This window comes from Xiphias gladius, chromosome 23, assembly GCF_016859285.1.
Source record: "Xiphias gladius isolate SHS-SW01 ecotype Sanya breed wild chromosome 23, ASM1685928v1, whole genome shotgun sequence".
NCBI classification, from domain to species: domain Eukaryota; kingdom Metazoa; phylum Chordata; class Actinopteri; order Istiophoriformes; family Xiphiidae; genus Xiphias; species Xiphias gladius.
In genome coordinates, this window is record NC_053422.1 from 12934314 (window position 1) to 12956419 (window position 22106).

The following is a 22106-nucleotide window of genomic DNA, read 5'->3' on the forward strand; positions in this document are numbered from 1 at the left end:
ATAATTTAACTTGAATTAATCACATTTCTGTTGCTGGTTTTGCACGTCATTCTGCTCACAATTATTCTCAGCCTAGACCATTTCACAAAATAACAAAGCTAAAAGGCGTCTGTTTTGGATTATTGCATCTATTTAGGAATGAGTAACTAAGATGAAACAAACTTTTAAAAGCATAACTGTGGCTGAAGAAAAGTTATATCTGCTAAAACTGATTGTTTCTTTTCAAACAGAGCTACAGAATTTAAAAGCTAACTATATCTGGGTAATTTTTTTAACTTCCTGTTTTTAAAAATACTCCAATTTATACTGCAATGAACAAAATACTGTAGTATTTTTCTGATTTAACTCAACTGCTAAATTCCCCTGCTGTTTGTAAATTTTTACCATGAAAGGTTAAAGACTGCATGTAGAGCGAAATTCACTGAAACAAAGAGGAGAGTTATTGTATTTCAATTACAGCAGGGCTGCCAGACCACACACTGCATGTCCATAGAGCAACAGTGAAGACTGGGACAGACAGTGAGTAATGATATGGTTCAACACCAAACTAAGACATTTGGATGAAAACAGTTACCTATTTTAAGATTCCACTCAAAATAAATTCTGTTTTCATTTGCTCACATCACAACAGACTCAAAAGTGAAGATAGATGAAATGTGAACATAATACATGTGACAGTACAAGGAGTTGTTTCTTTCACCTGATGAAAAAAGACTGTGAACAGGACTCAGAACCTACAAAGCTAAAATAAAAAGAACTGAAATGAAAGAGCAAACCTGATTCGAGGCAGCAGATTCAGCGAAAGGAACATTGGTGACTGGGGTCGAGGCCGACGAAACAGTGGAGGTGGTGGCACCGTGCATCATGGGAACTTTTATTCAGGCGAGTCAGACGAAAGACAGAGGACGAGGATGTGGGCGGGAAGGAGGGGGAACAGGAATGATATGGTTACCATGGCAAAATGTGTAGGATCATAAAGTCATGGCACAAGTCAAGTGAAATTGCCAGGATGAATTTGAACAAGTATCAAAACACATGCAAATGAAATAAGAGATAAAGAAAATTACATATTTGATTAGCCAACCAGTTACAAAATAAAAAAAATGCATTATCCACCAAAAAATGGTAGTAAAACACACAAGGCAGTAAACAGTCATACAATCTAATCAGACTGGAGTATCTGATAATTGTATTCAATGGACAGAGCATGTGTATGGAGGGAGAAAATGATCCCTAAGATAGCAAAACTTTTTCAATTATGTCACAGATATAATGTGACACTAGTTTATCTCTTCTTTAGAAATTGTCGAGTAAATTGATAATTGTAACATTTACTGAAATCTGCAGATAAAGTTTGACTTATTTTCACTGGAAATTTTGTGATTGTGTCATATTTATCGACTGGCTTTGCAAGAAAAAATTCAACATCTCACTTTCGCTTTGCATTCAACTCGTAAATTTCCCCTGGTGAAGGTGCTGTGGACAAAGACAGCACTAATACATTAATTGCAATATAAGATATTTGTATAATTTTACACTCATGTGTAAAATTTCTTTGCTTTCTTTCAGCATCTTTAATTACTATCCAAAACAGATAGGTAAAAGGGGCTACCAAAGACAATATCTAACTTGGGGATAAATTTAAGGAAAACTCTGCTTAGTTTACTCATAAAGGTCAGTTTACTAGTCATTAGCAATCATTGTATGATATCTTCTGTGTCTGGAGGAGTTTTGTCAAGTCTGAGTAAATAACTTCTATATAACAAAGAATAAAAGAATAAAGACATCCCATAAATGTACATGACACAGTCCAGCTCAGATGATTTGTTGGAACCAATACATAGGATCAGTCATACAGTATTACAGTTGTCATTATTACAGTTGACAGTAAAAAAAAAAAAACATGCATATCTGGGAACTTAGAGGAGTAATCACTTACTAAAGCAATTAAATCTTCAGTTATCTAGAAGCGCATAGATCCACTGTAACCTGTGAATGTACCTCTATATCGACAAACTTGAAGGACCATAGCAGTTTGAGCTCATTACCTGAAAATTTTATATTCTCCACATTACTGCAGACCAGCTACTCGTTTCTTTTAAGTACAGGATGGTGTAAAAGGAGAGGTAAACCAACATTTAGTTACCTTTACTCTCCATCACAGTAACATTACTGTCAGACAATGTAAACTGCCACATCCACATCTGCATTTTAATATAATTTACTGTATGTTATGAATGTCATTTTCTGAGCTTAAGATTTTTTTCAGCAGCAAAACTCATATTTTGAGTGTCAGAGCTTCCTTGCATGCATAAGGGAGAGTTTTCAAAACATTATCTATTCTTGTGGGGTGCCCTGGTGGCCTAAGTGTTTAAGGCACTGACAATATAACTGCAACCCCAGTATAAGTTTGACCAGGCACGTTTGTTTAGTTTCATTCCACATCTCCCTCGCCATGTTTTCTCTCTCAGAAAATATAAACACAGTAATTTCAAACAAATACTGAAAAGAGACCACCAGTTCTTTGACAAAAGTGAAGCTGTGATAATGTGATGTGATGATTCACTGTGATACATTATCTATCACAGGAAAGTGGCAAATTTCCTCACGTTAATTATACGATGCAGGTATGAGGTTAAACAAATGGTTTTCTAGATCGCAGGAAAAATGCATTGAAATCCTAATATAATATAATATGACAAGGTGGCAGTACTTCAGAACATACATGGTTTGTAGTTACTTGGCTAAAACCTGCTAACCAGTACAGTCATGTGGTCCTCTAGTTAATCAGTTATTAAATAAAGGCTTCTGTCAACCAATACATGCAGTATAAAAGCTGATTTCCAACTGTGATATAGCTGACCTACCAATAGCTCCAGAGGGCAACATGCACAGAACAGAGCCTGTCACATTATGTGTAGACACGTGTTAAAAATTAGGAAATGGATGAGAGCAGACGAGAAGGACAGCAAGAGGAAAAGAAAAAGAAAACACGGACAAAGAGTTGTAGTAAAGAAGGTGTGATTGCCAACAGCAGGAAAAGGCAAGTCAACGGGTTCAGGTTAGTGCAGCAAACACAAGCGACATCGAGGCTGTCACAGTTAGTGCAGAAGTTTGCCAATACACAAAGACACAACAACAAAAAAACAAGTTGTTGATAAGTGAAAGATACAAGCACAAAAGCCAACTGCTCTCAGCTGATTCAGAGACAAGACACTGAAGCCCTGATCAGTACTAGTACAGTGTAGAAGTGGTATATCCAAGCAGCAAGAAATTAAGATAAAACTTATGTATAATAAATGTGCATGAGTATTCGATATATTCTCCCTTCAGAACAGGACACATAAAGCATGTGGGTGTTTTGGCTGTAGACCTCTATGCTGTATAATTCAGGCATGTGGGATATCAATAATTCATGTCTGACAGTCTTCAGGCATTTCACTAACCACTTTTTCTTTACAGTTCCCATGAACTGAAACGGTCTTTTCAGTGTCTGTACCCACTATTGCCCCTTGTATCATTATATACCACATATATGATAACAAAATGCATTTTCAACCATTTTTATAAACACCATTTCTTTAAGGTTTTGTTTTTTCACTGGCACATCTTCCAGTATATAAAAGTTTCATCTGGGGCTGCAACTGATTAATCTCATCGTCTTTTAAATCAATCGATTAATTTTTTAACTTATGAAAGGTCAGAAAATAGTGAAAAAAATGTGCATCACAAATCTTGACACCCCAAGGTGACACTTTCAAATTGCATATCATTTCTGATCACAAAATCCAAATCTGGACATTCAAGTCACAATTACTAGAATATAAAAAGAAAAAAGAAAAGCAGCAAATCATTCAATTTTAGAGGCTAGAACCAGCAAATATTTGGCATTTCTACTTGACAAATGACAGTTAAGCAAGTTTTAAAAACTGGTGGCAATTAATTCTCTAGCAGTCAACTAATCAATTCATTGACTAACGGCTTTCAGCACTAATTTAATCAAATAAAATGTGATTATACATTTCCAGTCATTATGTCCTCCTTCAAATCTAAATTAAACCCTTCAAAACAAGCCTCTCCTGATGTTATGTAACAACCCAATGTCCCGCTTAGGAGACAACCACATGAAAACCATGGAAGAAAATGAAAACTCAGAATCATGTCATAGGACTTTTAATATGGTTAGGAATAGTAGGGTTTGTTCTGGCTATGTTGTTTGCTCTGTCTAAACATTTTTGTTTACACAAGTAGCTGCTACTTTCATCCAAAACACATGCAACTTTGCTTTATAAATAGAAGGACTTTCAAGATCCTGCAATGCATGCACACACCAAGTTTGTACTGTAACGTGTCTTCTCTAACTTTGTTAATGGCTTCAACAACTCTCATCACATGTCAGGCAAGGGTGAATCGAATGCAAGCAACACAACAGACAGTAGAAGGAAGAGAAGCATGGGGAGATAGAAGAGGTAAAGGTGAGCACGTTACACGGTAGAGAAGCTTTGCACAGACACAGCATGAAAACAGTTACCACTACAGCTGTAACTCCCTGTCTCCCACAATATTACCCAGTCTTTTAACATAAAAACCTTTGCGTTTGTCGGTCCATAGCATTTTTGAATCAAATTCCAAGGGTCCATAACAAACATATGTATTAACACCAGATGGACTGTGTCTCGGTGTTGCTGAGGTCTGTAAAGACTCACCAGTGGGGATAAATGCTGGTTGCTGGAGCTGCATATTAGTCAGGGCTTGGTGGTAGTGGAACATGCTGGGGTTGAAGACAGCGGCAGCAGCTCCGTTGCTCTTCTCTAAGATCGGCCTCTTTGGTAGTGGCTGCACGACCCCTGGCGGCAGAGCCTGGCCAGGAGGACCAGAGGAGGGAAAAAAAAGATTTTTTATTTCAGGACTGGCTCCTGTGGGCTACAAAACTTGCCCTTTCAGTATATAAATGCTTTCCATAAAAAAAAAAGCATTATCTAGTGTTATCTCAGAGTAAATATACAGCTGTATCTCAAAGCGCACGTTAGACTCAAAATCTAGTTGACGTGGATGTTTCTGTTTACCACCACAAGAGGACACTGCAGCATCTAAGATTAGCTGAGGTGATGTGGGAAGGCCCAGAGGTCAGGACAAGAGCAAAATGGGATTGCTATGATTTCATTTTCTAATGGGCCCTGTGCCGAAACATCATACCGCAGTGGAAGATAACTAAAATAACTTTTGACGCATAATAGTAACATAAAAATATAACATGAATATGGGGAAAAAAATTTTAACACACAGTACACCACTGTAGGATGTTATACCAGGTTGATGCAAGAATATGTTTTTAATTATATGACCTGATTTATCTTAGATTAAATATGTGAAAATGTGAACCATTGGTGACTATACAGAATAGTACTAATTGAAACCTTGTTACATTTTGTTTCTAATTCCTTTCATTTTCCTACTTTCTATTTGTATTTTTGTATTGGATTCCGATACTGTGTTTCTTGTTTTTCTGCATCAGCACTGCAGATTGACCTGATTACATTGTAGCGGCTCACAACGCTAACCTAGCCCCTGTAGCTTGCTTCACTGATAGAGGCTCAGACCCATGCACAGAAGCAGACATTCATGAAAAACATAATCCCCAGACCACAATATCAAGTTTCATGATGGCTGAGGGATACTGTGACACCCTGATCCCCCAAAGCATCAGTAAACAATATCAAAGAGCAGAACAAGAAAGTCTCCTACTGTTTCATTACAGTGTTACGCAGATATGATAAACGGCGACTTGTAACTATTGCGAAGCTGAGTATTGGTTTACAGCTGTGTTTTTCTGTTCTCCATATCACAGAAAAGCAGTTGATAAAATGTTCAACCCCTTGCCTAATGTTTACTCTTGGTAAAAAGAAAATACAGTTCACAGTGTTTTGCCCCTGTCGCATTGCTGAGAAGGACTCACCAAGCCTGTGTTGGTGATTGTGTTTTGAGTGGCTTGGTGCTGTGCAGCCTTGATCCTGGCCTGCAGGTGAGCAGGGGGATGGAAGTACTTGCACTTGTCTCGGCTGCAGCGGCCCTTGATGTAGTCCATGCAGACAATGACCGAATTCTCGCTGCAGTCCACCATGCCAGCCTCCAGGGGGTGAGCGTAGCGGCAGTCGCTCTCACCCCGTGTGCAATTACCGCGCTGGAATTCTCGACAAACCTGGCAGGGCCAGCGAGAGTACTGATCAACATCTACCTTTCATCATAATTTGGCCAAACATAGAAACACAACAACTGCAACCAGGCTGCATACCTCCAGCTTGTCTGTGCGCACATGTTTTTGTGCAGAGGTGCCATTGCCCATGGCGGCCAGGCCGGTGGGACTCCCAGGGACCAGCAGGGGAGTACTGGGCAGCAGCTCAGGCATCAAGCCCATGCCTGGGCCCATGTGGCTCAGGTATGGACTGAATGCCATACTGGGACTCGTTGCCAGGGAGGGCGTCACCGGGAATGTTGTCTGAAGGAGGGAGAGAACGGCCGAGACAAGAGAGACAAAATGAGAGGTTATGGCAAAGCTTTCACTAGCTTTAGGAGAAGATTGGGTGGTAACTGGTACTGTAGGTTTTTTACAGTAATGAAAACAATTCAGTTACCTAGAGCTACACAATTACTTTTTGAAGCAAAAAAAAAAAAAAAACATATGAGGGATAATGGATAATAAATAAAGTTTTACCTGTAATATTTGATATTCAGGCAATGCCAATTTCCTTTTAAAGATTTGAATGGGAATTAGACGGGCCTTCCAATTCTACTTTCAATCTGGCTGAACAAAATCATAACCATCCAAAGTGGTTTTGATTAACAAGAGTTTGAACAAAATAAAAGACAAATAAACAAAATAAAATGCAATATGGCAGTAACTAATTACCTATTTAATTTGATTTGGAAATACCCAGTGGTTGTACTTTGGCAGGGATCTCTAAATATTATATTCACTGTAAATGGACAGAAAGTCAAAGCAAGTAAGTTCGGCTTTCATCTTTAAACAGACAAAAGAATCCTCTTTTTCTTTAGTTGAAACGAAAAATTCCGCTTCTGACAGCAAGCTCTACTTGCAGGCATGACTAGTGGCACTTGCATTATTTAAGAGTCACGGTTTTAGTGTGGGCTGCTCACTATGGGCTGCAGCTGTGTTCCAGGCAGCATGAACTGCATCTGTTGAGCCAACATGGCTGCCGCGGCCTTCTGCTGGATCAGGTTGTTCCTCCCGTTAATCTCCAGCTGGGTTTTCAGGTGTGGAGGTGGGTGCAGGTATTTACAGTTCTCACGTGTGCAGCGTCCCTGAAGAAGAGAGAGGAGGGAGGAATGATGAGTGGGAGAGCAGACAGACAGGAAGACACTCTTTAGTGACTCTTAGTGAAGGGAGATGAAGTCACATGACATGAAGATGAGAATAACGTAATTAAGAGGCTAAATCTATCAAGGGTGTAGCTTAAGACAGGCTACAATGGCCACTCAAAACCACAAATAAAAAGCTCATCTTAGTGCAGCAATTGATCTAAGTTTAGCAGAAGGCTTATCCATATAATCAAATATAATATGTTAAACATCAAGAGTCAAGTGTTTTCATAACAGTCTAAGAACTATGTCTTGTACAATATGTTGAAAGAAGTACTAATAAAGTCCCAGAAGGTCTTATGTAACATAATTCATGCAACTCTTTCAAAAAGTATTAATCACATTAAAAGTATGTTACACTGGAATCAATAACAATCTGAGCGAAACAGAAATGCAGAAATTTAACTAGCACTCAAACTAGCATTTAAAGTTGTTCCATGTTTCTATGGATAAATATACACAGTAATTACAAATTTGCAAATTTCATTTGAAAATAACTTGGCCATTCAGTTACAATCAAATTGTAAATTTCATTTTATACCATTAATGAGTCTTTTTTTAAAGTGATGTGAAATGACAGCTGTAGTATTTGAGCCAGCTTTCGATTTTCCACAGTGGCACAGCAGAAATCAAATAAACATTGACAAGAGATAAAGCTGGAGAGTGAAAACATATGCTCAACTCTCACCGTCCTGTATGACTGATTCTGTATCACTACCTGGTGGCTATCAGTCCAATAAATAATCTACTTTCCAGAAGGAGAAAAAGCAAATATTTCAAAATATTGTATCTGACTGCAACACACGCACTTCTTTAGTTCAGAGAAGAACTAAAATTACATTAGCTGGAGAATAGAGACCAGTAAGATTATGTTCTTCATAATAATATGATAGATTATTATATTAGAATATTATATTGCCCAGCCTGAGAATCTTAACTTGTGTTTTTTACCTGCATTTGAACTAAAAAAATGTTACAAACATGAATCCATTGTCAGTGATGGTGGAAGTACTAATATCCTTCAGTAAATGCTATTATAATAGTTTATTACAAGTAGATGTGATGCAATGAAAATGTACTTTAAAAAAAGCATACATGTATTATCAGCAAAATGTACGCACAAGTATTAAAAGTACTCAGTGCAGAAAAATGGTCCCTGTAGGTTTTTCACAACTATGTATCATTAGATTATCATTACAGATGCACTGTTGTTTAGAAAACATCTAAATGTTCCGGTTAATCTAGGTGGCATTCATTTAAACTATATTACAGACTGTTATATAAAACATATATAACGATGAAACATATTTTATCCACTCATCATGTGTTTTGTAAGATCTTAAAATGTAATGTAACTAATGGCTAGCAATGTCAAACAAATGTAAAAGAGTAAAAATATAATAAATAAATAATATAATATTATTAATATAAAAAAACAAATCTGTATTTAAGTAGAGTATTTAAGAAATGTATTATATTGTATTGATATATTCCACAACTGGACTGTATATATAATACATATTGGTTTCTGTTTGTGATCTTTGTCAGTCCTCACCTCCAGGAGCTCAGAACAAGGTTAAACAGCACACCTGAACCTGGGGAGAAGTGCCCTGCTAAATGACACATAAGCAGGGGGAGTGTTTGCTGACATGAGGTTTAAGCTCCAGTCACTTGAAGGACAGTTTTTAAAACACACACACACACACAAACAGCTGTTGCAGCTTAGTATTGGAACAATGTGTCCCAGTAACTACTATTAGATATTAAAAAATACCTATACTAACATGACTTTGTTAATCTAATGATAACAAAGCACCATCCATAACTAATAATTAGCAAATGCAACATGAGACATGTGGGTTGAACAGTCAGTATTCTTCTATTCCACTTATGTACATAGTCCAAGCATTTCTATTTGTCCTGTATGAAAAGCTTCATTAAACACATGCGGGTGTTCCACTTTATGATAAAAATGTGAATTAAACAGCAAGAGATGGTTTTAAAAAAAATGGTTTTAAAAAACATTTACCTAGGTCACATAGCTAGCAAATATTTCGGATTGTAAATTAAACTGATTATTGACTGAAAGTTGAACAATGTAGGCTGATGAGACTATAACTCTCAGACTTTCCCTAATGATATGGGAATCTGTACTTAAACACTGGAATCAATGCAATGTTTTTAGGGATGAAATTAAAGATTAAGTCATTACCCAGTAATCTTGATCAATCAAAAAATCTAAAATTATTACAAATCGACAAATTTCCAAGGGCAAACAACCAATCTTCAGCTGACTTATTTTGTCCAACCAATAGTCCAACCCCCCCCACAAAAAAAAATCTGTTTACTATAATTTGAGACAAACAAAAGCAGCAAATTGTTACATTGAGCCAAAGAATGTTTGGCATTTTACTTGAAAGGTGACTTAAACAATTAATCAGGGACCAAAATAGTTGCTGATTCATTTCCCGATTTGTCGATACACTAATCAATTAATTGCTTCAGCTCTAAATGTTTACACCCAAAATGAAACTATGGATCCAAAACAAATGTTTCAATGACTTAGTAATAACTTAGGTTGATATACAGTATTTCTGTATTTTAGAAAGCTGAAGCTTTCCCTGCTTTGCTGCCAAAAACCATTTAGATCAGAAGTAATTCTTCATGCTACTTTTTACTTGTCATTTTTGGCTTCTTGACAAATCCTAAATCAGATATTGATTTGTATCTAAAAGCAATTCATTTTGCCCCAGAATGTCATTAAAGCAGTGTCCTTCATCCCTGCCAGAGTCTGTGGGGAAGGTGAAGATAGTGCTGCAGGAACACTGCAGGTCAAAACACTCAGAGGAGGAACTGCAGTCTCCATTAAACCCCTGGGCCGACAACAGCTGTCTGCCCCTGCAGATGAGCTGTTAACCCGATAAACTACCTCCACTGAGCATCAGCTACATGCTCCGTCATCAAAACCACACCCACAAAAGACATTTCGAATTAAATGATCATGAGCATGCCACACAACTGACAGAGCACTAAAGCAACTGAAATAAAACACTCTGAAGACAAACTGACGTCATGGTGCAGAGACTCTGACGGTGATGGATGATGTCGTGCTCAGATGAGAACGCATTAAAAAGGGGTTTAGCAGCAGGAAAACTACCTATACCGGACAGGAAGAAACCGCAGTGTCTCCAATACCAGCACACAGGAGGGATTCACACAACATCACACACCAGACAAAAATCATACAAGCATTAAACATGTAGCAGCTTGAAAAAAGGTCAGGATGGTACACTGGCTTACACAAACACTCTCACTTACACTGGAGATGCGAGCAAGCTTTGCATCAGTGAGCTGTGTGTTTAGGGATGAGTCTGTAATAAGGAGTGAGGCCCATGAGCCCAGCAAGCCTGCTCAAGCTCAGAGGGAAAGAAAAGTACCTATTAATGACCCTAATGATGAACTTTATGCATTTTGTACTCCAAAACACAAACGTTAGACCAAATTACTGTCTGAATTTTGTCCTCTGGTAGTTTGAACATTAATACAGATACAACACCTGTATGAAAGCTATGGAATCTGGGTTAGACAAGGAGGCCAATCACAAGCGGTGCTGAGGTGAGTAATGGTCTGGAATCTCCTTTTGGTAGCCATAGCAACATGCTTTACAACATAGATTAAGTCCCTGTTAGTACAGTAGTGTGTTGTTGATGCACTGAGAAAAGAGAGATCGGACATTGATAAATAGGATCACTGCACAGATATAAACCTTTACACACAGTTTTAGAGCCATATTATTTCCCATATTAATATGGGATAAACCTGGTATTTTCTGCAGTTAAAGGATCACCACACTCATGTTTAGGCTCATTCTCATATGTGACAATGATGAAGAGCTCAAAAAAATTTTTGCTTAATCAATTAATTGAATATCTTAACAACTGCTGGAGGGATTAAGTTGAAATTTTGTATAGACATTCATAGTCCCAAAAGCATGAATCCAACTGACTTTGGTGATCTCCTGTGTTTTCATCTAGCGCCATAATCAGGTAAAATTTTCAGTTTGTTCAATACTTTGGTTTATGACCAAATACCTGCAAAACTAATGGCACTGTACTTTATGTTTAGTACTCAGGAAATGCTAGCTTCTCAAATGTGAAGATTTCCAGTTTTCCTCATCTTACATGATAGTAAACTGAATATCTTTGGGTATAGTATTGTTATTCGGACAAAAGAAGCAACTTAAGTTGGCCATTTTATCCATTTTCTGTCATATTATAGACCAAAAAATGGAAAAGTGGATTAATTTATAATGAAAATAATCTTTAGTTGCAGCCTTTTCCACGATGTCATCCAAAAGTGAAACTGCTCTTAAATCTAATGTATGTTGGACATATGTGATGTCCACACTAATAATATGAGATGACAGCAGCACTCCAGTTAACGAGGTAAAAAGAACTAGGCGATGAACTCCTCCCTCCCTCCCTGCAGCAGGTTCTGACCAACCAGACAGAGCCAATGGAGGAGCAACAGGAAATGACAGCGATCGGCTCGGACCGGGCTGGAGATACCAGATATGGGAGGGACGGTGAGGAGGGAGGCCATTAGCAGATAAATCCATGACATTAACAAACACCCTCTTTGGGCAGGGAACAGGAAGAAGGAGTGATGCTGTAGTGCAGCTCTTTTAGGGACAGCGTGTGGCGATTCTTTGTTTTTTCTAGTCATTCGACCAAAAACAACGTCTGTCAGCTGAGTACAATCCTGAAAAACAATGAGGATAGAAACACTGTTGTAAGAGGTGATTGCTGACACACTGTGCTGGCACCAAAGCCCTGCAGCAGCTCCTGATAAAGAAAGCTGCTTTGACCTTCAACTGTCACCAACTTCAGGTCCTTCTCAAACTAACAACATGACCCCGGTGCTTCAAACAGCCAAACGTGGCCTTCAATGCTTGTTCACTGCCTTTGGTACAAAGCAGTTCACCTCTTTCTCCCATCAATGCAACCAGTGCAGAGCCAGGCTGTTGCTCTGTGCTAAAAACAGCCGTGCCACTCAGGAAGATCAAACTATCCAATGGGTAGGCACTCCTGTGCTGTTGCTAGGCCCCCTCTCTTTTTCTCTCCCTCTCTCTCCCTCTCCATCTCCCTCCTGCTCTGGAGGACATAACACAGAAAAATGGCTGAATAATAAATTCTAACTCAATAAACGAGGAGACAGCAGCTGCAATCAGACAGAAAGCCCCTTGTCTGGGTCTCACTTTTTTCGCTGCAGGAAAGCTGGTCAAGCAAAATCTCTTGCAAACACACATGCATCCAGACGCATATGCACACACTGACACAGCAACAGTCTATTTTTCGATTTTAGCACAATTGGCAATTGACAGTCGGAGCTCTTCTAAAATACAGTAAAGCATCATCACTTGTCAGACTGTTAGTTTTTCTGCTGTGTATGAGTAGTACTAGTGTTGTGGTTTTGTGGTGGAGGAGAGAGGACGAGGGTCAGGAGAGCAGCTGTAGCGAAGTTGAAGCAGCACGACCGACTAGCCCACATCAGTGGTGGAGAAACTGACCATCAGCAGAGCAGTAGATTACGTCTGGGCATAATGGAAACAATAAAACTTGATAACAAAGGACATTTTTCTGACATTGTTATACATATCTATGTGTGTTTAGATATAAAGAATCCTATGTCAGTTTGTCTGCTTTAAATTAGGGTTGGGCAATATGACACTGTATACCATAGCCACTGAGAAGCTTTGGTTCTGATTGGCTGAAAGATGTGGATTAACTTTTAGTTAACCAGACAGTATAAGTGGACACCTATGATGTATGTATTTGATTTCAGTTCTAAATTAATGTGGCAGTATTAAACTTTAAGTAATGATAGCAACAGTGAGGCTTAGCTAAAGACCTTAGAGCTAGGGTCTTTGTGTAACCAATAAAAAATATAGCTAAACAGCTGCACAGTGAGAAAAGTTAATTTCCATTTTTTTAAATTATTTTTGTGAGACTGGACATTGAAGTAAACTAACAGTAGGAGGAAAAAGAGGACTTCTTAAATAACGTTAGATATTCCACAGAGGCAATTATATCCATTACAATCACAGAACATACAACTTGTCCAGAGTTATCCCTTACATATACCATGAGACAAAATTGTCCATCATTAGAGACTTTTTAAAACCATTTATAGAATGGTAACTATCCATTTAGTGTGGTTGTATTAATATTATTATTATAATTGAAAGCAATGTTGCAAATTAGTGAGCAAGACTGGTTTATGGAAATATTGGATTTACAGAAATTTTAATCGGCGTAGTGAAGTACCTTAATTTGGCGTCATGGTAACCTAGTGGTGTAGGACACGCACCATGTAGCTGCAACATTACTGGTTATAATCTAGGCTTTTTGTGTCATCCCCTGTCTCTCTACCCACGTTACCTGCCTGTCTCTCAAATCTATAGTATCTGGCAAAAATCAACTTCATACACATTAGATATTTCATCAACAAGTTTTTGTTGTACTATATCATGACAGCAAAATATATTGCTATCATGAAATAGAACTGCTTAAACTGTGATAAAATATTTTATCCACATCACCCACCCTTAGCTGAAATTCATTGCCTTAGACTGCATGATGACAGATCAAAAATGTAAATTTCATTCAATTTGTATTCTCAAAAATTTTAAAATAATTCTGAGGTACATGTGACTTTTTTAATGATTAAAATAGATAAAAAACTTGTTCATCATAATTCACTATATTAAAAAGCCACAGCATAATCACAACGACATAAAATAATGATAAACATTCCTGAAGTGACCAGTCCCAGAATCACAAGGATATATAGATGTAATTAGAAAAATTCTGACAAAAATAGTGTTTAGAAAATCTTAGTAGCGTTAAAAATGGTGGATTAACTGACAAACTGACATAGTATGCAAGGTTTCTGCCAGGAAATTGTTAAGCTGTTCGTGACACATCTTTCTCTCTTGAACAATTCAATTAGCAGATGACGCCCTAAACCATAGTCATACTCATTAAGTATATGGCATTTGATGTATGAATTAGCACCTCTGCTGTTTCCCTAAAGGTGGGCCACTTCACCTGAACTTAAGTCCACCTCCACTATAAAAGTCTGTGGGTGTGTTTGTGTATAAGTGTCAAATAAGCGGGCACCACCTTAACTTCAGTATTTATACAACACTACACAGAGCCAAAAGGCATCAACTAACCTGATGTTAACCATAATACATGTGTCTAAACAAATCTGATTCAATACGGCGAGAACGGATGATTAGTGAAATGTCTGTTGCATTTTTACCTTCAGTGAGTCAAAGCAGGCGATGACTCGACCATTCTCCACATGGCAGCTCCGGGAGGGGTGGGCAAACTTGCACTCGGCATCAGACCTTGAGCAGGTACCTCTCTGAAACTCACGACACACTTCCAGAGTCAGCCATTTGGTGTCCCGTCCCATGGTCATGCTGACAGCCATCAGAGACGCTCACAAACACTGAACAGTGGTGGGGGCAGATGGACGGAAAACTGTCTGATGAATAAATAAAAATATTTTCAGTTTTTCCTCAGAGCAAAGAGGCAGCAAGTCCTTTTAGTTGATGTATTTTGGGGGATGTTTATTAGTTCTTCCTGGGAAATGTGGCAGCTGAGGTTTTACTGGAGTGAGATAGAGGGGCTTGGCTGTGAGCAGAGTCCAGCTCTGTCTCGAAAAAAAAAAAGAAAAAAGAAAAAACAGAAACTACTCTGAGGACATCACTCTGGCATGCTTGGATATGGTGCTGAGTGTCTACGCCTTCACCTAAATCAAATGACGCCCACCGTAAGTCACTGTTACATTCACGTCAACATCGCCAAGGCTGTGGCAGTCTCTATAGAGCTAGTTATGTTTGAACAGCCTGAAAAGGAAGATTTCTGTAGAACAAACAAAGCAGAACCTTATAGGGATGGTTTCCTTGCACTGATGAGATGAGGTGGCAGCTCAGCTCAGGGTATATGGGGACTGCAGCTCAGCAACATTGGATGGATAACTCTGTGGCTGTCAGGATAAAATATAGCCTCCATTCAAGGCCAAACACACTGAGTCCCGTCCTGCTCTCATCCAGCAAAGTCAGACAGCAGCACACAACCCCTCGCAGTAGGCACTTCAGAGTTCCACTTCCTCCTTTTAGTTCAGTCTCTTTCTCATCCCTCCTTCGCTGTCTCTTATTCTTCTGTTGTCATCCTCCTCACTGACCTGTCTTCTGCATGTCCTTGCTTGTTGTCTTGCTGTGGACTATAAAAACAGAAAGGCATACATTAATCCAAATCATTAACAAACCAGCAGCCTGTTGAAGAGAAAATTTTGTTAATGTAAAAGCTACAACCTTGTGTAGAGCTTGTCTCAGCGAAGGGTGACGAGGACCACGAGGCAGGAGGGTGGAAGGGAAAGAGCCAAAGAGAATAAAGACAAACAAATAGGGGAGCAGAGCATACGGGAAGGAGGGAGGCAGCAATGAACAGCAAAGGGCAAGCTATGTCTTGATTAAGTGATACGAGAGAGAGAGAGGGAGAGAGGGGATGGAGGGAGACTGAAAGCAGGACAGAGACGTCACTTCAACTCCCCTGAGCTCCACGGAGCAGAAAGTAATTGACCAGCTTGACATGAATCTTGCAATATACTGTGAAAAGCAGTGTCCTTGAAGTGGCACAGGCTGGCACGTGTGGTCGACACCGATGATTCCCAGACAGTTATAAATGTGAAGGGAGGAAGCAGGAAAGAGAGAGACAGGGCAGAAAGAGAAGGGGTAATTCTTCACAACTGCAGCTGCTGCGCTCAATGCAAAGCAGCAGCCAATCCAGCAATCTTTTGCAGGCAGGCAGATCACATCACCAACCAATGACAGGGCAGTTTCCACAGCAGCTCCTCCCTCAACAGAGACCGTCCTTGTTCCTCCCAGCCTTTTTTCACTGGTACAGCACAGTCATGGCTGAGCCACATGTTAATATTCAAACTGTACACAACTCTGAGCTGACCTCAAACAGCTTTGTCTTCTCACAGACAAGGAGGAGTAAGTTATGTCTTATTCAAAGAGTGGACTATACTGTTGTGTGATGCAAGGAAGATGCATGCTGTGAGAAAGCAGAGTGACGCGTCCGGACACTAACTGAATACAGATAACAATCAGTGGTGGCTCAATAAAGATACGCACAAAGAAGAAACTACAGTTTTGCTTCCCAGGGGAAGGCAAAGTCCAAACTGCATTTCGGACATGAGAAAAATTAAAGAGAAAGGAGGGCTACTTTGTATGAGACATGGTAGTACATGAATGCACAAAGTGAATAAACAATAGGCGGGATGCAGGAGAGGAGTATAAAAAATAGGAGGGGGGGGGGGTTTGGAGCAGATATTATCAGTCCCTGTGTCTGATGGTGGCAGACACAGACGGAGGAAGCGACGTGTGTGTGTGTGTGTGTGTGTGTGTGTGTGTGTGTGTGTGTGTGTGTGTATGAGAGCATGCAGCTAGACAGCCCAGTAGGAGCACACTGCAGTGGAGTGGGAGTAGGAGGGAAAACGGGGAGGTGGCAATTGAATTGATACACCCACCTTCAAACACAAGAACAAAGAGCACCCCCCCACACAAAAAGAAGGGCAGGAATGACAGATGAGCAGGTACAACTATTGGTTTACTTGCTTAATCATTATGCTTGTCTGTACCTCCTCCTCTGCCCAGCCTACGTACAGATCAATAGAAACTTTTCTCAGGGGGACAAGACAAGCACTCCTCCTGCAGCTTTGCCTGTCCTGCATTCAGGTCCACATGAGTGTCAAACTCTCTTGCTTACGAACACCATGATGACGCAGCTCAGCAATATGCAACCCGCATCATCACAATGCTTCTCAGCAACGCTCCTCACTTCCTCTCCTCGCTCTAGCCACAACCAGACACCAAATGGCGCACAGTTGCCATTACAACCATTCTTGGAAAGCTACGCAGCAATACTGGCTCTCCTCCAAAGCCATTCTGGTTTATACTGCACCCTGTACCTTTGAATATGCACAGTAATGACCTATGAATGATACATGCTTTACAGTTGTTTCACCCCCTCAAAAATTTTACCAACCAAACCTTTCCTTTTTAGCTTTGCCTATGGCCTCTATCGGGGCTTTTACGGCTACTGGAAGACAATGGGGACAGTTAAAAATAGAGAAATCCTGCCATGGCATAGCGCGTAAGTGGGTTAAATGTGACATGCCTACTTGGGTATTGTGTTTGTTACAACATGTTCATGAACAGGCAGAACAACCCCTAAGAGCTACTGGTAAGCTAGTAGATCTGACATTCAGACAAGACAGCAAGTAAGTTATTATGAATTAGCTACACGTAAGCGGGGGCAACCAGTTTATCCCTGAATGCAGAAATGTAGGGACATGAACATGGACAGATGACTCCGAGTACAAAATTTGTACTCAGGAACAACTATCACATAAACAACAACAACATTCTGCAGCCATACTACTAGCTCTGTGAGGCTGTGCTCATACAGCTTCAGAGCTTTAGGCTAAATATTAGCAAAATGTTAACATGCTAACATGCTGATGTTTAGCGTATTAACATGCAAACATTTGCAGGTATTTGGTCATAAACGAAAGCACTGGACAAATTACAATTTTGACCTAATGATGACTCTCGAGGAAAAGTCAGGGGATCACCAAAGTTCTTAAGTTCATCCTGAGAGTCATGAATGTGTGTACCAACTTTTATAGCTGTGTAGAAATTTTACCCTCTTTAGGTCTTTAAGTAGTAACTGGCAATGTTTCCACAGGTATCTTACAAGTAGACCCTAAAAGCAATAGTACCTTGTCTGTCTCAAGAAGAGCTGTGAAGACATTGATAGAGTCAAGCTGGCCCAGTCCCCAATGGCAGTTACCATAAGTAACCAAGGTCTTAAAGATATGATGGACTGGGCCTCCGGTCGAGGGAGTGAACAGTCATAACACAGGGGCCCTTCATCTCCGGGATAGACTGTCTTCCCTTGATAAAGTATTGCATGATATATACAACTTGACTTAGGGAATGTGATTTAACATTCAGGATTTGGTCCCAATGTAATCTTCACACATGTAGGATAAAGTGCTGTGGTTCCATGAAGAATATCCTTATTTGGACATGTAGTAAGTTTTATATGGGTTTAAATGTGGTCTGCAAGGAAGATGACCTTCAGAACTGGGTGGCATTACACAGTGTCAACTTGTATTGCTTTGACTGAGTTTCAATAAATGCTTCTGCTTAAGACATCGTGGTCTCCTGAAACTTCTCCCATCAAGAGTGAACCAGCTCACAAGATTTCCATCACAATTGCAATCTAACCAATATTGGTACCTCACTAAAAAGCATAAATGTCGCCTTCATGTTAACACTAAAGGAAAAATCAGGAGATCACCAAAATCATTAGGATCAACACCGGGGAACCATAAATGTCATGACTGTACCGAATTTTGTGCCAATCTATCAAGTAGATATTCCATTGGATAATAAAAACTCTGACTTGCTGGTGGTGCTATATGAAAAGTCAGGGGGTCATGAAAGTCATTAGGATTAAATGTCTGAGGACCATGAATGTGTGTACCAAATTTAATGGCAATCCATTTGGAAGTTGCTGTGATATCTCAATCTGGACCACAGCAGACTGAAAGAACAAGAGCCTGGCATTGCCATTCATAGGACATGCCTCTAGCATGTTTAAAAAGCAGTCATGCCACCAAGGGTTTTGATGGACTCCACTGTGTAAATACACCTTCTGACTAATCTGCACATTAGTCAATTCCAAATTTAGCAACAGCAGTAGGCAAATATAACCACTAGGGGTAAATCCAACAGTACATTGCATCTTTATAAAAATGCAGAATTTCAGTCCAAAATGCAGCAATCCATCTAAATGTACCAACACTCAAAAAAATACAGGATAAAAAAATACTAATGACTGTCTTCAAAGATGTCACATATCTGTAAGAAACTCAAAAAACAGAGCCACATTCCCCCAAAATGTACCAAAACAGGCATATGAAATATCTGCATGAAGCAAAATATGCGTACTCGCATTTACTTGATGTTATGCGCCCTCATCAGCATTCTTCTTTAAAAGATAGCACTCTTTAGAAATAAAGGTCCTTCGGGTCTTGGGCAGATTATGAGAAAATTGGCCCCCTGGGGACAGTCAATTAAAGGCTCCCCACCTCTCCTATATAGGACCCGAAGACTGAAAGTTTGTGGTAATTTTGTTTTTTTATTGCAATTTTTGACTTTTTGTAGTCGTTTTGTGCTTCTTTTTAGTAGTTTTGCGTCTCTTGTAGCTCAGGTTGTGTCTTTATCATCATTGTATTTCCTTTTGTTGTCGTTTTACATATCTTTGTGGTCATTTTGTGTTTCTTTTGTGATCGTTTTGCATGTCTTTGTAGTCATGTTGTGTCTTTTAACTAAGCTCTGTGATTTTCAAACAAGAAATATTACCAGTCACTTCATACAGACACTCAGGGGCCCAAGTGGTCAGGGGGCCCCTGGACCTGTGCCCGGTAGGACCACTCATTAATCCATCCATGCTTCAGTCGGAAATTAAACATTTACTGTCAAGCTGATATATTGCACAACAATACCTAGCACAGCAGAGATAAAGCATAAGGAGCCCAGAAGATACACAAGCTTAACAAACAGCGGAGGAGCAACTAATTAAAATACAGATGAAGAAACAATAGGAGTGGAAAAAAAAAGGAGAAGTTTGGCTTGAATTACTCTTATAGCTAAATATTGATCAAAAATTCTGTTTAAGAGACAAGGGTTTGATGCTACATGCTTGAGGCAGAATTATTGTGCAGTTACAGCCCACACACCACAGCTATCTCAGTGTTGTCCCTCTCAAGACTGATGAATAGGTTAAAGCACTTAACAAAACACAGCACAAAGGAAAATATATATATAAGAAAGCGTGAAATAAGCTTTAGCCATGCTGCTAGGATAGTAAATTTAAAATAAAATGCATCATCAAACCTTAAAATATACACTACAGCTGCAATTAATTAATATTATATTCAATCTAATATCATAAATAATAAAGAAAATTAGCAAATCCTCACATTTGAGAGGCTGGAACCAGACAAAAGTTTGGCATTTTTGCTTGAAAAGTTACTAAAGAGATTAATGAAATAGCCACCAATTAATTTTCTGTCGATCAACTGCTCAATTCATCGACAAATCGTTTATGTTCTAATACACAGAACTACTTAGAAATGCCACCAAAAGTCTCAAATACATTCCCACCTAAATATAAGCCAGCTGTATTAAGGAGTGTACATTTTGAACAGAAATAATTTATGGCCTACTGAACTTGTCCGACCTTTGCAAACCAGTGTAAACAGTCATATGCAGGGATGCGGAATGATAAATAAATACAGACTGCCCTTGTTATAACAGTCATTATGATGTTGTCCTGTCTTCCAGGTGTCTGCAGGGAGAAGAGGGGCTACATCAGTCACTAGTCAGTAGGTGGGGATCAACATGTAGGTGGAACAGGATGTGGGGAAGTATAAGGAAGACGGATGGGGGTGGCTACTGTTGACTCCGGCGCACTGCGTCCCTCATCAAACACAGTGCACCAAAGGGCTACCGACAGTGTAACCTTCACCGGAGCTCTGACGTCTGCATTATGGCTGGTGTTTAGGCTGGGTGCCACCTAGATCAACTGCCTGGCACCTTATCTGTTCACAATAATAGATAGCTTTATATGAATAAAACTATAAAGTGACAGACATACATTCAGTGAAAGGCAGGGTGGCACATGAACACTTGTGAGGAAAATAGACGGCTTTTATTTCTACTCTTAGATTTTTCCCTTTGCTTCTTTCTATTGCACAATCATTGTATAGGCAGGAGAAAATTTTAATTGCCATGTCCCTCACTGTAATTTCTGGCCAGTGGTGGATGGCAATTTTGGTGGTTTACGAGTTTTAGCTTGCTCAGCTGTTACATTATTTTGAATTGCTCTAGATTAAGAGCACTGGGCAAAAGCAATAAATGGAAATGTAAAGTTTTACAGTGTAATACAGGAGGTTGACAGAGAGAACAAAAGAATTATGAAAAACAAACTACTGCAGTTCAGTTAAATGTAAAGCATAAAATGTGAATATTAAGTCTTACAGGCTAAAAAAAGAAAAGTAAACAAAACAATTATAAAACTATAAAAGGCTACATTCTTGGAAGAAAAGAATGTAGCCTGTAGCATGCTCACTATAGTAAATTTGCACTTGAAAGATTTGAAATAATTGAAACACTGAAAGAAGTTGAAGTGGTGATTGAAATACAATTACTGTACTTAAAAAAGGTGAAATGAAAGTTAAAATTGAAGCACTGGAATAAGTTTAAATTTCAGTTAATGCCTAGTATTGAATGAAGTTGAAGTGTCAATTTAAGTGAGAGTGCTGGGTGAAGTTAATATCAGTTGAAGAGAAAATACCAAAAAGAGTTAAAGATTCAGCAGAATTAAAACCAGGAAAGGAGCTTAAATGTTGTTGTGTAGAAATTAAAGCTTGCTCTTCTGGTGAACTTATGAACTGCTCTACATTACGAGCTTTGAGAAAATGTGTTAATTGGGAATGTGAGGTGTTATGGCTAACACCTCACATTTGCTGGAAAATTTGCAGCTGAACTTTTGCAGTTCAAATATTTGAAATAGTTG

General features: G+C 39.1%; 1 protein-coding gene across 4 annotated transcripts in view; it reads right to left on the minus strand.

Moving 5' to 3' along the window:
* Positions 1–22106, minus strand: part of mbnl3 (muscleblind-like splicing regulator 3) — a 29636-nt gene that overhangs the window by 4501 nt on the left and 3029 nt on the right. For 2 of the 4 annotated variants that reach the window (XM_040119315.1, XM_040119312.1), the window contains exons 3-10: positions 15764–15774; positions 15335–15672; positions 14704–14931; positions 7156–7320; positions 6293–6496; positions 5957–6199; positions 4707–4860; positions 777–871 (exon numbers count right to left, since the gene is read on the minus strand). In XM_040119315.1, coding sequence (XP_039975249.1) covers positions 777–871; positions 4707–4860; positions 5957–6199; positions 6293–6496; positions 7156–7320; positions 14704–14877 — 1035 coding nt within the window. In that variant the 5' untranslated portion in view covers positions 14878–14931; positions 15335–15672; positions 15764–15774. Of the gene's footprint in view, positions 1–776; positions 872–4706; positions 4861–5956; positions 6200–6292; positions 6497–7155; positions 7321–14703; positions 14932–15334; positions 15673–15763; positions 16755–22106 lie in introns of those variants that run through there. The other 2 variants (XM_040119316.1, XM_040119313.1) reach the window with 2 other exon arrangements.